Source organism: Carlito syrichta, unplaced genomic scaffold, assembly GCF_000164805.1.
Source record: "Carlito syrichta isolate Samal-C Ts95f unplaced genomic scaffold, Tarsius_syrichta-2.0.1 Scaffold306782, whole genome shotgun sequence".
Lineage (NCBI taxonomy): Eukaryota > Metazoa > Chordata > Mammalia > Primates > Tarsiidae > Carlito > Carlito syrichta.
Genome location: NW_007250878.1, coordinates 264,900 through 282,564, shown reverse-complemented (window position 1 = coordinate 282,564; position 17,665 = coordinate 264,900). Strand labels below are relative to the sequence as shown.

Genomic DNA, 17,665 nt, shown 5'->3' with positions numbered 1-17,665 from the left:
ATTGGACTTGATTCTTCTATGGCCCCTAAAAGCCTATAGTGATTTACTTTCATATTCACAATGACAGCAAAATGTAATTAATATAACAAAAACAAAATTCTTAATAAAGATGAGTGTTACACTTACATGTACAAATTAGCCATAAATAAGCCCAATAGAACATTTCCTCTTTTTTGAGCAAAATTCACAATTAAAAAGCAAAGTCCTAACATATTCTCAAGCATATTTTCACGTTCTCTTGTACTTATACAAGCAATTTTTAATTATTTTTTCAACAACTTTACTTATACATACTCACCAGATTTAGTAGTTCTTTCTCTCCCACCTCTGTCACTTGATACTGTTCTTCGCTCTTTTTGCTCCATTCGGGGTGCAGGTCCCAGAATCTTCTTTACTAATTTTTGTCCGTCTCGCCAAGAAGAAGTACTTATAAGACGACTGTTACCTAAAATATATACATTGCATTGAATTTAAAACTTAAATTTCAGCTCTAAGAAGTGTATCTACTCAACCATACAGGTTTTATAATTAACGTTATGCGTATCTTCTGCTAAGGACAAAAAGGTTTACAATATAATTGCATTTTTAACCCCCAAGCTTCCAAAATCAGTGAACCATTTGTTTAGATGTTGCTTTACTCACACATCTGAAATAAGTGTAAAATGTTTTGAAGGTCAGGTACCAAATAATAATAATAAGTCCTAACACCTCATTAACTAGGGCACCAAATTCAACAGAACAAAAATGTCTTTGTATATAAGTGTTTGGTTACCAATATCTAGCACAGTACATGGTACATGATAAAATGCACGTTTGCTGAACACATAAATGACTTAAAGCATAGGAAAAAATTTGAGGAAAACATGTAACAGTTAACAGTGATTACTTTTGAAGGAGATAGTATAACAGGAACTTTCACATTATATTTTATAGATATATAACAAAAGTATATACTATTTTTCTTTAATAAAACATTAACATTTAAAAAGTAAATATCATCAACATTTTAAAATGCCTTTATCATAAACATTTATAAAAATACATGTTTTAATAAATACAACCATTTACCAGGAGAAAAAATTATTTTCATCTACTAGCTTCAGGCTGTAAGAAAATTAAAATGAAGCCATCATCTCAAAATAGACAGTAACTTAAAAAGACATGAAAACCTATTTACAAAATAGAAACTACAAAAAAAAGAAATAAATATGTCAAAATGTTGAGATGCAAATCAACATATATTTTAAAAGAATGACAATGAAAATAATGCAGAAGTACTTTAAGCACAAATAATTAGAAAAAAATATTTTACATTAATAGCTAATGCTGACAAAAATACAATAAAAATCATTCTACTTACACATTGCTTGTTGAAATATAAGTGGGTATAATTTCTTAAAAAAAAAAATAGGCCAGGTGCAAAGGTTCACACCTGTAATCCCAGCACTATGGAGGTAGAGGCAAAAGGATTGCCTGAGCCCAGGGGTTTAAAACCAGTCTGAGCATCTTGGCAAGACTTTATCTCTACAAAAAATAAAAAAAGTTAGCAGGGTGTGATGGGTGTGCACCTGTAGTTCCAGCTACTTGGAAGGATAAGGCAGAAGGATCACCTAAACCCAGTAGGTTAGGGATGTGGTAGCCGTGACCATACCACTGCACTCCAGCATGGGTGACAGAATGAGACTTTGACTTAAAAAAAATAAAATAAAAATAAGTAAATAAACAAATAAATAAAACATAGAATTATGTGTCAGTGACCCCAACAGTACCATTTTGATCAAATAATCCAACAAACAGAAATTTATACAATAGAAATAATCTAAAACAAAGAAAAAAATAAATGAAAATATTGATATCTCATCAACAAGGGTACCTGCATAATCAACATTTGTATACCTAACCCTGAATTGTACCTCACATCTTTATAATTTAAAAAAAAGAGCATGAAACACCAAAAAAAAAAGAAAGAAAATATTGATTGTATATTTTTTATAGTATCAGAAGTAAACTAAATACGGAAGAATGATGAACAGTTACTGTTCCTACTAGAATATTGTGTGGCCACTGCAAATGACAATTTTTATAAGAAAAAACAAAAATGTTCTGGTAAAAAGATGCCAAGAAAAAACAATGAACTTTTACACATGCAAAAAAAGTATGTATATGATGATTACAATCACATACTGTTATGATTTTAAAACTAATGTAAGGAAATGCAACATAATACTGATCCTTTATTTAACTCAGAGTAGAGGTTTTATCTGTTTTCTTCTATTTTTCCAGCTGTCACACTATTCTATTGTATTTATACTAAAGGTCATTCCATTTAGAGTTTTTTTTTTAAAGGGTGCTAATGTAAAAATTTAAATTTAAATAAATGTGTTTACTTTAAAAAATTTTTATAATTATAGGATTTGGGGTACAAGTGAAGACTTACTACATAAGTAGGCTGCATTCAGGTGAAGTTTGGGCTTCTAGGTGGCCCCACTGCCCCAGTAGTGAATCAGGTATCCTTTGTGTTATCATGTGCCCCCATTTTTTGTCCCCTCCCTCTGTCCCTCCTCTACCCGTATCCTGCAACTGCTGATCCCACCCTTGTGCTAATGTGACTAGTGGTCAGGGCTGCTTATGAGTGAGAAGATGTGGTATTCAGTTCTTTGTTTCTGTGATAGTTCACTTAGTATTATGGTCTCCAACTGCAACCAAGTTGCTGCAAAGGCCATGATTTTGTCCTTTTTGATGGCTGTATAATACTCTATCATGTATACGTACCATATTTTCTTGATCCAGTCCACTTTGGATGGCCAGCAGTGTTGGTTCCATGTTTTTGCATTGTGAATAGTGCAGCAATAAACATGCATATGCAAGTGTCTTTTTGGTAGAGTGATTTATGTTCCTCCAGGTATATTCCCAGGAGCAGGATTACTGGTCATATGGAAGAGCAATTTTTAGTTCTTTTAGAAATCATGTTTCCTTTTCTCCATAGCTGTGCCAGCATCTGTTGTTTTTTGTTACTTAAGACTTATGTACACAGCCTTCCTTAACAGAGTTAGGTGGTATCTCATTGTAGTTAGTATTTTCATTTCTCTGATGATTAGTGAGGTTGAGCATTTTTTCATGTCTGTTGGTTGCTTATATGTCATCTTTTGAGAAGTGCCTGTTCATGTCTGTTGCCTACTTTTTAATGGAGTTGCTTTTTTCTTTTCACTTTTGAGTTCCCTGTAGATCTTGAATGTTAGGCCTTTGTCAGATGCATAATTTGCAAATATATATATTTTTCCATTCTGGGTTGTCTCTTTACTCTCTTGATGGTTTCTTTTGCTGTGCAAAAGTGTTTCAGTTTGAAGAGGTCTCACCTCTCTATCTTAGCTTTTGTAGCTTGGTCATGAATTCATGGCCTACTCTGATATTCAAAAGGGTGTTTCCTACTTTTTCTTCTAGGATTCTTATAGTTTTGGGTTTTACATTTGGGTCCTTGAGCCATTTTGAGTTGATTTTTTATATATGGTGATAGGTAGGAGTCTAGTTTCATCCCTCTGCATGTGATTGGCCAGTTTTCCCACCTCCATTTCCGAAATATGGCTTCCTTTCCCTAATGATTGTTATTGATGGTTCTGTCAGAGATGTGTTGGTTGAAAGACCATGTTTTTACTTCCAGAATCTGTCCTATTCCACTTGACTATGTACCTGTTCCTGTACCAGTACCATGCTGTCCTGGCTACTGTAGCCTTATAATAAAGTTTAAAGTCTGGAAGTATAACTCCTACTTTGTTCCTTTTGCTGAGGATTGTTTTGGCTATTTGTGCTCTTTTTTGGTTCTTATATGAATTTCTGTATTGTTGTTTCCAGGTCTGTGAAAAATGATGTTGGTAATTTGAACGGTATTGCATTGAATCTGTAGATTGCCTTGGGTAGGAGGGACACCTTGACAATGCTGATTCTTCCAATCCATGAGTATAAGATGTTTTTCCATTTGTTTGTGTCATCTTTGATTTCTTTGAGCAGCATTTTGTAGTTCTCATTGCAAAGGTCTTTTACTTCTCTGGTTAGGCAGATGCCAAGGTATTTGATATGTTTGTAGCTGTAGTGAATGAGATTGTGTTATTTATTTGGTTCTCTGTCTGCTTGCTGCTGGTACATAGAAATGGAACTGTCTTTTGAATGTCGATTTTGTAACCCAAGAGTTAATCAAAGTCGTTTATCAGTGTTAGGAGGCTGTTGACAGACTCCCTAGGGTTTTCTAGGTATAGAATCATATTGTCTGCAAAGAGGGATAGCTTAACCTCCTCTCTTCCTATTTGGCTACCCCTGATTTCCTTCTCCTGCCTGATTGCTCTGGCTAGAACTTCCAGCACTATGTTGTATAGAAAGGGTGAGAGTAGGCATCATTGTCTTGTTCCAGTTCTTAGGGGGAATGCTTCCAGCTTTTGCCCATTGAGCAAAATGTTGGCTGCAAGTTTATCATAGATGGCTCTTACTGTTTTGAGGAATGTTCCTTCTATGCCTAGTTGTTCCAGGGTTTTTATCAAGAAGGGATGCTGGATTTTGTCGAATGCTTTTTCTCCTCTAATGAAATAGTCATATGGTTCTTGATTTTATACCTATTAATGTGCTGAATTACGTTTATGGTCTTGCAAGTGTTGAACCAGTTCTGTATCCCAAGAATGAAGCTCACCTAGTTATGGTGAATGATCCTTGAGATGTGTTGTTGGATCTTATTTGCTAGAATCTTGTTGAGAACGTTTGCATCCATGTTCAAAAAATTGTTGCATCTGTGTTCAAGGAGACTGGCCTGTAATTCTTTTTTACTTGTTGGGTCTTTGCCAGATTTGGTTATCAGTATGATGTTGGCTTCATAAAATGAGTTAGGGAGAATTCCATCATTCTCAACTGCCTGGAATATTTTCAGCAAGATTTGGTATCAGCTCCTCTTTGTATGTCATGCAGAATTCAGCTGGGAAGCCATCTGGTTCAGGGCTTTTATTTTTGACAGGGAGATTTCTTATGACTGAGTAGATTTCCTGGATTTTTTTTTTTTTTTTTTTTTTGAGTTGGAGTCTCACTCCATCACCCAGGCTGGAGTGCAGTGGTATGCTCACAGCCACCCCAGTGGCAACCTGCTGGGCTCTGGCAATCCCTCCACCTCAGCCTTCCAAGTAGCCGAAACTACAGGCATGTGCTACCATGCCAGCTAATTCTTTATTTGTTGTAGAGACGAGGTCTTGCCAAGTTGCCTGGGTTGGTGTTGAACCTGCAGGCTCAGGCAATCCACTTGCCTCAGCCTCCCAAAGTGCTGGGATTACAGGCTGAGCCACCGAGTCCAGTGATCTCCTGGATTTTTATTGGTCTGTTTAAAGTTTCGATTTCTTCTTGTTTCAAACTTAGGAGGTTTTGTGATGTAAGAAAATCCTCCATTTCTTTTAGATTTCTAGTTTATTTGCATACAGATGTCCACAGTTATCTTTGATAGTCTTTTGAATTACTTCAGGGTCAGCTGTGATCTTGCCTTTTTCATTTCTGTGTTTATTTGGACTTTCTCTCTCTCTCTTCTTTAGTCAAGGTGGCCAGGGGTCCATCAACCTTATTTATCCTTTCAAATAACCAGATTTTTGTCTTTTGATCCTTTCTATATGTTTGTCTTCTATAAAATATTTTTACTTTATAAAAAGTTTTTGCACCTTCTTATTAACCTTATTCATTTTAGCTAAAATATTTAAAGGGTTTTAAGTCTATTGCTCAATCTATTTATTAAAAAAAACTTTATATTTTTAAGTAAGATGAGAGAACAGACTTCTCTTCAACTTCAGCTTGATTTTCTGAATCAATAACAAGCAACCATGAATACACTGGGTATTTATTTATACATACAGGTTTCTGAATGAGCTGAGTGGTTATTTCTAAATTCTAGCTTTCTGAACAGTTGCGTGCAGTAATTGGTTAAAAAAAAAAAAGGACTTTCAAAAGATTTTTAAAAAGGACTTTCACAAGATAAAATTTAATGACTCTAATTCGCTGCCGCAGTGCATCTGAGGGAAACACACACACACACACACACACACACACAAAACAATTTTTTTTTTAGAGGGTGGGTTCCTTATAGTATAGTCTTCCCCCGCTAGGTACGCTTTCTAGGAACCCATCAGTATTACAGCTAGTGCTATTGTGAGAGGCTGCACTAAGCTTCAGTGAAGCTTTTTTTTTTGAGATTCTTTCAACACATTTATCCATTTCATGATGGGTGATTTACAAGCATACTTGCCCACACTGTGCTGATGTTCAGCAGTTTTTGACCCAAAAAAGACATAATCCCCATGCCTCACCCTCCCTATTCACCGGATCTCACCCCTAGATACTTTTTTTTGTTTCCCCAATGAAAAAATTCCTCAAAGGGAAGCATTTTGCCGATGTGGAAGAAGTGAAACAAAAAAACAGAGGAAGCACTAAACAGCAACATAATTGATGAGTTTGAAAACTGTTTTGAGTAATGCATCTCAACAGGTGTACTACATCAAACAGAGTACTCTGAAGGTGAGTTAAAGACCATAACATGGAGTAAATATAGCCAAAGTGTAGCCATTTTAGCATTGCTTAGAATTGTCATGTTTCTCTTGAAATTCACTTTAAGTTACCCTCTAATCACTAGCCAAGGACAGAACTGATTTCTCAGAGGTAGCTATTGATAATTGCTTTACAACCCCCCCCAGCTTGTTTTGTAAACAAGTTAGCCTAATCAGCTCTTCATGACATAGACCCCATCAGCAAGGCAACAGTCATGTGACTAACCCACCCATCTGCCTGCTGTCCATCACCTGACATCAGTACCTGCAATTACATGTCCTCCGTGATGATGTGGAGCAGACCACCACCCAACCACCTCAATGACCTGCCCCCACAAAGGGAAGGGTTAAAAGGCATTCAACTTCAAACAGCAGTTGCCGTTAAACTCTGGTGTGTCCACGTGGCTCTTTGAGCTATGGCTGCTATGTTTCTTAGCTTTGGTCGCCTACCTTGTCTTGGGGAGGTGAATAGCTCTCTCTCTCTAATTTACTTTCTAAATAAATTATATTTTCCAATCTAACTGCTGTGCAATTCTTTGCATCTTTCATGCAGCATCAGATTGCACACACTGTCAGGTCTGACCTAACATTTAGAGGCCTCATTGGGATATATTTTTAACCTAACAGTGACTAAAGTCTAAACATGTAAGAATAAATATACAATTTTTAATAAATAAATTCTGGGTTTTTGGGGTACCCTCTCATATATGGGAATTTGCCTGCTAGAAAACTGGATAAATATAATCCAAGATCAGTATTGGTAAGTTTTGGTGGTTCCTATGCTTCATTTCAAACTATACTCCTGACAACAGCATCACATAATGCCACATGAACAATAGTATTTTTAAATAACGTAATTATTGCTGAACACAGTGGCTCACGCCTGCATAATCTCAGCACTTTGGGAAGCTGAGGCAAGAGGATTGCCTGAGCCCAGGAGTTTGAGACCAGCCTGGGCAACATGGCAAGACCATGTCTCCACAATAAATCAAAAAATTAGCCAGGTATAGTGGCACACACTTATAATCCCACTGCTTAGAAGACTGAGGTGGAAGGATCGCCTGAGTCCAGGAGGTTGAGGCTGCAGTAGCCAAGATTGTGCCATTGCACTCCAGCCTGGGTGACAGAGTGAGACACTGACTCAAAAAACAAAACAAAAACAAACAAACAAAAAATTGTCATTATTAGAATACTCAGATTACTCGGGGCAACCCCTTCGGGTCCCCTTCCACTATGGGAGCTTTTCTGTCCTCTCAATAAATCCTGCTTTCTCCAAAAAAAAAAAGCCTCAGATAACTCATGTTCTTATAAAACTTTGTTTTTTTATTTGTATATAGCCAGTGTCACTCTATTACGACATCTAAAGTTAACAATCAGTGTCAAGTTATTTGTCATTCTACTGACTGGTGTATGACCAGAAAAACTGGTGCCTGATCAAAAACCAGTGGCTCATAGATAGATATGTTCTGTGTTCCTATAAAACCTGGTGATCTCTTACCACAGCATTCATTATATTTTATTGTAACTATATCTACTATTTTTCTGACAAGATTATAAGTTCCATGAAAGAAGGAACTGTGTGCACCTTGTTTACCACTGTACTGCTTAAGCTTAGTACAGTACAGTGCCTCATGTTGCAAGTACTCAAAAATATCTGCATAATGAATGAATGTATGGATTCAGAATATCTCCAAACTGAAATTGACAAGTCAGTTCCCAACTTTCTCTACTCCCTCAGCCCAAATTACTCACAGACATGAATGATATTCTAAACACTGCTTTTAGTATATCCAGAAATAATAATTACTATTATCAATGGGGTCATAGCTAACACCAAAGTGCTTATCATCTGCCTGGTACTATAGTGACGGCTTTTAGGTTTTAACAATTTTAGTTCTCACAACAACCCTGTGAGATAAGTACTAGTGCTTTGACATTTTACATACGCGGAAACCAAGGCACACTAAAATTGACTCATTTACCAAAGGAACACAGCTGGTTATGAATCTGAATCTGCATCAGGGCTGAAATGTTAATCACCATCAAACTAGAGAATTTTCTTTTCTCCAATCTTGATTTTTTCAGAGTCCCACCTGACCAATACTGGCATAGACCACCATAGTTCTAGCGCAACATTTGTTCTCTTAGGAGAATAAAGGACTCGGTGACAGTCATAAATAATCCCCTTAAATTCACTACATAAAAATAATTTTCTTTAATCTGGTTAACTTCTATTAAAAATAATGATAGAAAAAAAACCTGAGGGAATAATGAATGTGTTCAGTATCTTGATGAACATATGATGAACAAATGGTTTCACAGATGCATACAATTATGAAAATGTATCAAACTTTATATTCCAAATATGTCCAATTTAGTCTATGTCAATTATACCTTAATAAGACATATACAAGGCCAGGTGCAGTGGCTCGCACCTGTAATTCCAGGACTTTGCAGGGCTGAGGCTGGAGGACCAAAAAATAAAAATGTAGTCCTAAATACTCAGGAGGCTGAGGCAGGAGGATCACAAGCCCTGAAGGTAGAGAGTGCAGTGACCTATGATTGTGCCACTGCCCTCCAGCCTTGGTGACATAACAAGACCCTGTCTCAAAAAACAAATTAAAAAAAACAAAACACACAAATACACACAAAATAATGATACGTAAAATGTACTGAACTTATATGTGCCAAACAATGAGAACATTTGGTAATGTATATTTATATCCATGTAGATTCCATTTCAGTAATATGCAACTTTAGGATGGACATGGTACTGAAAAACACTAACTAACCTGTTTTGCATTCTGGAGTAGATAATTGTGCTACTTTTTGGACTTTTCGTACTGGTTTGACCACTTTCTTCTCTTTACTTTTTTCAGCAGTCTTCTCTTTTATAGAGAGATCATCTGGGAAACAGAAACATTTACAGCAAACATTACAAAAAAAAGATTCCCAGCTACCCACTCATCATTTCCCCATAAAGTATATAATTCAGGTAGAGAGAAAGAAATCTTCACTGGGGCTATTTCTATGACCCACACGCTACCCTTGTCAACCCCTTATTATGGAAAAATCTAAAGATAACCACTACTCCAAACCCTTGTTTTAGTTTTGATTTTTCAGGAAACCTTTGAGAAATTTACCTCATTTTCCAAAAGCTTTCCAAACCAAGATTACTGCATTTATAGAATCTTAGAGATAGGCACTTCCATAGATTCCTATTTCATTTAAAAGCTTCTACATAAAAACCTTATAATATACTCAGTATAGTATTCCTAAATTAGGTCCATTTATAACCATGCTATTGAAACATATCAAAGTATTTTACCTATACATTACTACTAATTTTTAAAAATTCCAGTCTAGGGAAATATACTGACTATACATATCAATTCAAAATATTAATCACAATTACAGATTTGAATAAATGTACTTTAGAATACACATAGAGTTTTGTATTCTGGGCAGTGTGGAAATAAGTACGAGAAAAAGACCCCAAGGCAGGCACATACTTAGTATCTAAAAACAGCAAGCAAACCAGTGTGAGTAGAGTGAACAAAAAGAGTAGCAGGAACGAAGGTCAGAGACAAAACGAAGGACTAGACCATGCAGGCTATATAGGCCACCGTAAGAACTTCAGGTTTTACTCAAGAGTGAGACAGGAAGTTTTTAAAAATTCTGAGCAAAGGCATGGCATGATCTACATTAAATTTTAGCAAGCTTACTCTGGCAGCTGTGATGAGAATAGATTCATGAGAAGAAAGACAGGCTGGACGAAGTGACTCAGCCTGTAATTTCAGCACTTTGGGAGGCCAAGGCAAGAGGACTGCCTGAGCCTGGGGGTTCAAGATCAGCCTGGGCAACTTGGTGAGACCTTATCTCTACAGTAAATCACAAAAACTAGCTGGGTGTGACGGCCTGTGTCTGTAGTATCAACTACTTGGAAGGCTGAGGCAGAAGGATCGCCTAAGCCAAGCAGGTCGAGGCTGTGGTGGCTGTGAGCGTGCCACTGCACTTCAGCTTGGGTGGCAAAGAGTGAGACTCCCACTCAAAAAAAAAAAAAGGAAGAAGGACAGATACAAGGAGACCCGTTAGGAGACTACTGCAGTAATCCAGGCAAGAGACCGATGGTAGCTTTGATCTAGGTGGTAGTGATACAGGTGGTGAAAGTTATTATACTTTAGACATATTTCAGATAAAATTAGATATAAGGTATGAGATTAGGGACATTAATAATGACTCAAAATTTAGGGACTAAACAATTAGAGAAATAGAATTAACTGCCATAGACAGACTACCAGAGTAGCAGGTTTAACGGGTGTATCATGACCTCACTTCATTAGTTAGCTTCATTTTGGATATATTCAGCTTGATAAACCTATTATACACCCAAGAGAAGGTATGAAGTTAACAGCTGAATATAAGTATCTGAGTTCAGTGGGGAGGTCTGGGCTAGAGAGATAAATTTGGGAATCATTAGCAACAGAGAATATTTAAAGCACTGAGCTAGATAAATTTTGAAAAAAAAAGAGGGAAAAAGAAAAAGAGGGAGGAAGATTCGAGAAAGAGAAAAAGTAAAGAAAGAAAGGTGGGAAGAAAAAAAGTTAAAAAGAAAGAGAGAAGAAGAAAAGAAGGGAGCAGGGAGGGGGAGCCTGTCCAAGTACTGAGGACTAAGGTTAGGTTATGCCAATGTTTAGAGATCAGGGAGTCAATTCAGAAAATAACAACAGAAAATGAGCAGCTAGACTTAGGAGGAAAACCAGACATTTATGGTATTCTATGTGTCAAGTAAACCGTTTCAAGGAAGAAGTGATCAATCATGTCAAATGCCACTAAGAAATCAAGTTAACAACTTGAGTATTAAACAATGCATTTAGAGCAGGTTATGGTGGCTCAGCCTGTAATCCCGCACTTTGGGAGGCTGAGGTGAGTGGATTGCCTGAGCCCACGGGTTCGAGACCCGCCTGAGCAACTCGGCGAGACCTCATCTCTACAATAAATCAAAAACTAGCCGGGTGTGGTAGCGCGTGCCTGTAGTTCCAGCTACTCAGAAGGCCGAGGCGGAAGGATCACCAGAGCCCAGCAGGCAGAGGTTGCGGTGGCTGGGAGTAGCCACTGCACTCCAGTCTGGGTGACAGAGTGAGACTCCAACTCAAAAAAAAAAAACAAAAACAATGCATTTAGCAATGTGGAAGTTACTGATGATCCTGATATCAGCAGTCTACATAGATAAAAGGGGTAAATACCTAATAGAAAGGATTTAAGAGAAAGGGAGGAGAAAAATGGGAGTCAATGAGTATAAGGCAACTTTTTCAGGTCTACTGTAAACAGAAGGGAGAAACAAGGCAAGAGCTAAGAGAAGTAGGGCCAAAAGAGGAGTTCTTTTATGGTAGCTGAACAGCATGTTATGAAATAGTATGTTGATAAACATGACCGAGTAGAAGAGGAAAATGTGATGAGGCGAAAGAAAGGAAACAGGGCTGAAGTAACATCCTTAAATATACAAAAGCAAATAGAATCTAAAACACAAGTAGATGGGATGGTCTTAGCTACAAACACAGAGTTCATCTACCATTACAATAAAGAGGGCAGAGTTTAACAGTTAGACCTTTTAAAGAGTCCTTTGACATATTCTACCAGTCTATAATTGTACTATCTTATGAGGTATATTGTTATTATCTCTCTTACAGATGAGAAAACCAAGTTAGAGAGGTTAAGTTACATAGCTAGTAAACACAGCTAATAAGTGGCAGAGCCAGAATTTGAACCCTTGTAAACTGATTTCAAAATTTTTGCTCTTAACTACTACGTTTTACTTCCTATCCACACGACAAAAAAAATCTCTGAATACAGCATTCTAATAGCAAGAAAACTGGATTGGACACTTAATGCCAAAACATGTATTGGTAGAATCTCTATGAGGACTTACTAGGAAGAACTTAGGCTTTAGAATCAGACAGAGTTATTTTTAATCTTGGCTTTTATTCTTAACTACTCCAACCAACCCTAGGAAAATTATTCTTTGAGCTTCCATTTTCTCAACTGTAAAAGATGCAAAAGACTACCCAGCATCTTGCCCACCATCATACTACACGTTCTATAAGTAGTAACATTATTAGATGACCTTCCTACTTCCCTCTTCCAATCTTCCATGTGTTCCTCCTATATCTAATTCTCCAACATTAATCTCTTCCTATAATACTTATTTTTCTTTCTGCATCTTACCCTCAGACAAGTATCTTATCTGCTGCCTGCCAAATTACTCACCACTTCAAAGATCTCAGAGGCCTAGCAGAAGCAAACTTCGACTAGACTCTGCTATGTTCCCTTCAAATCACGTAGTCCCGACTTTGAAAGTCCCTCAGTTTAAAAATAGTCTGGGTTTTCTGTCTCCTTAGCCATGTAGGCTAATTTTAACCCTGGAGCAGCACCCAGAGGCTAAGGGAGCCTTATAATTCAAACCACCACAACTTGAGTATACCTTGTTTTAGAATCTTTTTTTTCAAAATTTAGAGAAAGGAACTTTTGGTGACAGTTTTATGTTTAAAGGTAAGTTAGATAACATGCATGATAAAATATTCAAGATATAAGAAAACTATATTCTTACCTGCAAAGTGAAGTGCTAAGTCTCGATACAGTTCTCTACTCATGTTCTGAAACTCCGCCTCTTGCCACACTTTCCCATCGGGTGTTCGAATCTTGGTCTCTGAAGGGTTGAAACCTAATATATTCCAACAGTACAGAACATTCTTACAGAAGTTGCTTTACAAGTTTTGTTTGTTATACCTTTTAAAGTGAGATATATTAATTTCATAAACTTTACTCTTTTAAAATGTACAACTCAGTGGCTTTAGTATATTCACAAAATTGTAAAATTTCATCATTATTTAATTCCAGAGCATTTAATCACCCTGAAAAGTAACCCTGTACCTACTGGCAGTCCCTACATGACCCCTTTCATCTCCTGCCAACCACTCATCTATTTTCTATCTTTATCGATTTGCCTATGCTGGACACTTCATATATATGGAATCATACAATATGTGGTCTTTCATGTCTGGTTTATGTTTATTTCACTTTGCATAATGTTTTCAAGGTTCAACCATCATTCCTTTCTTTTTGAGTTGGAGTCTCACTCCATCGCCCAGGCTGGAGTGCAGTGGCACGCTCATGGCCACCCCAGCGTCGACCTGCTGAGCTGAGATGATTCTTCCGCCTCAACCTCCCAAGTAGCTGGAACTACAGGCACGCACTACCACTCCCAGTTAACTTTTTGATTTATTGTAGAGATGAGGTCCTGCCAAGTTGTCCAGGTTGTTCTTGAACTCGTGAGCTCAGGCAATCCTCTCGCTTAGGCCTCCCAAAGTGCTGGGATTACAGACTTAAGCCACCGCGCCCGGCCCTTTATTCCTTTTTATTGCCAAGTGATATTTTGCTGTATGAGTATACCAAGACTTTGCTTATCCATTCATCAGCTGACGGACATTTGGTTTGTTTCTACTTTTCTGGCTATTATTATTACTACTACTATGAATATTCTTCTATAAGTTTTTGTGTGGACAGGCTTTCAATTCTTTTGGGAGTTAAATCTAGGCATGGAACTGCCAGGTCATACGGTAACTCTACATTTAACTTTTTGAGAAACTGCCAAACTGTTTTCTAAAGTAGCTGTACCACTTTACATTCTCACCAGCAATGTATGAGGATTTCAGTGTTTCCACATCCTCACCAATACTTGTTATTGCCTGTCTTTTTATTATAGCCACTCTAATGGCATAAAGTAGTATCTCATTGTGGTTTTGATTTGTATTATCCTAATAACTAATGATGTCGAGCAGTTTTATAAGCGATTAAAAGAGGAATGCATCATTAGCTATCACATAATGTATCAACACGTGCTGTTAGGAAAAAGTAAATATCAGTGAGATAAAGCAATCTACAGTCATTCAAAAAGACTCGAAGTTGGAGAAGCACTAAACTAAATAATAAAAGGATACCAAGCATAAATTATAAACTTCAGAAAAATTAATTATGCTTCTCAAGATTAAGAAAGAGATAACACTACTTATTCTTGTCCTTGAAGACAGACATTTATTGCTATCATCTGCCTATTTTGGCTGAACAAATGGACAAGTGGCTATATATACAGTATGCAAATTGTGCCTAAAGTGTGGAAAATAGAGTTTTTAAACATATTTGTTCAATTTCTTTTTTTTTTTTTTGAGTTGGAGTCTCACTCTGTCGCCCAGACTGGAGTGCAGTGGCCGCTCCCAGCCACCGCAGCCTTGACCTGCTGGGCTCCGGCGATCCTTCCACCTCAGCCTTCCGAGTAGCCGGAATTACAGGCGCACGCTACCACGCCCAGCTGATTTTTTGATTTATTGTAGAGATGAGGTCTTGCTGCCCAGGCGGGTCTAACCCGCAGGCTCAGGCAATCCACTCACCTCAGCCTCCCAAAGGCGTGGGATTACAGGCTGAGGCACCGAGCCCGGCTCTCAATTTCTTAAGAAACACTACACGTGCTATTTCCTAGGGATTACCATTTTAGTTCTCCATTTCAAATTTATCACTACTCTTTAAGAAATACACTGAACTTTGAATGTTTCACAAAATAACGAATATAGATGATAATCAAAGTAGTATAAAGATTTATATTTTAAGATGAGCTCAATTTCTCAAAGAATTTGCAACTAATAAATATTTGTACAGTTAAATCAACACAATATTCAGTCTATCACTAATATAGCTTGCCATAGGAAAGTGTGGCAATCCCGCCTGGCTGCCTGAGGATCGACTCCCATCATGAATGACACAATAACTATTCAGACCACAAGTTCATGACCAACCCAACTATTTCAGGGGAAACAAACAGGCATAGCTGTCCTTCACTAGAAAGCAATGATACCAAAGACAGAAATTTGGGGGGAAACAGCCATATACAAAACCATACCAACATCATCTTTTTATTTGGACTTAGAACCCATTTTGTTGGTGGCAAGATAACTGGCTTTGACACGATTTGTGATTCCATGGATTATGTAGTGAAAAATAAAATCAAACACAGACTTGCAAGCCATGAGAAGAAAATACCTCAAGGAAACAGTGAAAGAAATCAAAGAAAAGAATGAAGAAACTCAGGGGGCCTGCAAAGGCCAATGCTGGTGTTGGCAAAACACAGAGTAAAGATTATATAACTACTGTATTATCTGTGATGACTGTGAAGATTTTTCAGGATTGCAAGTCTATTTCGTTCTCAACTTTTCTCTCCACTACCACCCTCATCCCATTGTTCTACATTTGACGCTATAATTTTTTTTTAACTCCCCTCTTTAGGAAAATAGTATTTATCTCCATGCAAGCAAGCCTTTCTTCTTTTTCTTTTTGAGTCGAAGACTCACTCTGTCATCCAGGCTGGAGTGCAGTGGCACAATTATGGCCACTGCAACCTGGAACTCCTGGGCTCAGACAATCCTTCTGCCCCAATTTTCCAAGTAGCTGAAACTACAGACGCATGCTACCACGCCTAGCAATTTTAAAAATTGTTTTATGTTATTATAGAGACAAGGTCTCGCCAAGGTCTCGAACCCCTGGGCGCAGACAATCCTCTCACCTCCACCTTTCAAAGCACTAGGATTACAGACATGAGCCACTGTGCCTGGCTTGAACCCTTCTTTATATTTGCATCTTTACTTATATGTTAACTTTAAGAAGATTTCAGTATCTCCATCAGTTTATCCTTCTGCCCTCAAGTTTTTACTTCCATTTCTTTTCTACTTTTTTCTACTGGTTAAATTTATTGAATAAAATAAAAAATGTACTATACATTTACTTATGTCCACAACACTGTACTAGACTCTGTGATAAAGTAAGGATAACCAAGATAGGATCTTTACCTTCATAGGCATTTACATTAAGAAAAAAATATGCAAACAACTAAACATAGTACAAGAAAGAATCACATAAACATCATTTGTGTTCATCAGTTCAAATTTTTAAAGCAGAGTAATAGAATACTTCCTAAGTCTCCTTTAAAAACAAAAAACCAAGGTACAAAATGGGTTTAGTATGCTAATAACTACATAAAAGAAGAAGAAAACACACACACACACACACACACACACACACACACACACACACACACACACACACACATATACACAGCTTTCTCTCTCTCCCCTATTTGTTAAAGCAAGCCAAAAAATTTCTGGGAGAACACACAAATTATTAACACAAGTAACCTTTGAAAAGGAGACCAATGTTGAAGCATAAAAATGACAGAGCTTTCAAGGTATACTATTTTCATCTTTTGGACTGTAAACCAAGTGAACTGTATTACGCATTCAAACATGAAATTAAAATGTCACTTTAGAATACAGTAATCTTGGAACTAACAAAAACATCCGACCCCACCATTTGCTATTTGCTATGCCAATAGTGTGGATGTGATAATAAATAACTAGAAAAACATAAAAGAATTATATTAATAATACATTAGACCAATCCTGGACAACAGAGCAATTCTTCAGAATTCTAAAGTTAATTGGCCACAATTTCATCACAAATTTGCTAGAATGAAATGAAAATTACCTATCTTTTATCAAATTCACAAGTATCACTAGTAAAACATAGTAAATACCACAAAATAAAACTAATAATTGTTAAAATTGTACACAAGAAGATTAGTTCTAGAGAAAAGATGATTAAAGATATCTTAGGACAACAAAAAAAAACCCAGCAAAGTTGGTCAGAAAAAAATAGACTCAGCAGAGAAATACAAAATTGACTACAGCAAAAACTGCTTTACTTTGTTAAGACTTAAAATTAATAGATGAAGTCGGGCTCGATGGCTCAGCTTATAATCTCGCGCCTTTGGGAGGTTGAGGTGAGTGGACTGCCTGAGCCCGCGGGTTCGAGACCTGCCTGGGCAACTTGGTGAGACTTCATCTCTACAATAAATCAAAAAAAAAATTAGCCAGGCGTGGTAGCGCATGCCTGTAGTTCCAGCTATTGGAAGGCTGAGGAGGAAGGATCGCTGGAGCCCAGCAGGTCAAGGCTGGGCGACAGAGTGAGACTCCAACTCAAAAAAAAAAAAAAAAAAAAATGAATCC

At 37.2% G+C, this 17,665-nt stretch overlaps 1 protein-coding gene across 1 annotated transcript in view; it reads right to left on the bottom strand.

Moving 5' to 3' along the window:
• Positions 1-17,665, bottom strand: part of CEP350 (centrosomal protein 350) — a 133,365-nt gene that overhangs the window by 105,704 nt on the left and 9,996 nt on the right. The window contains exons 6-8 of the mRNA XM_021715172.1: positions 13,165-13,278; positions 9,350-9,463; positions 299-445 (exon numbers count right to left, since the gene is read on the bottom strand). Of these exons, the coding sequence (XP_021570847.1) occupies positions 299-445; positions 9,350-9,463; positions 13,165-13,278 (375 nt within the window). The remainder of the gene's footprint in view (positions 1-298; positions 446-9,349; positions 9,464-13,164; positions 13,279-17,665) is intronic.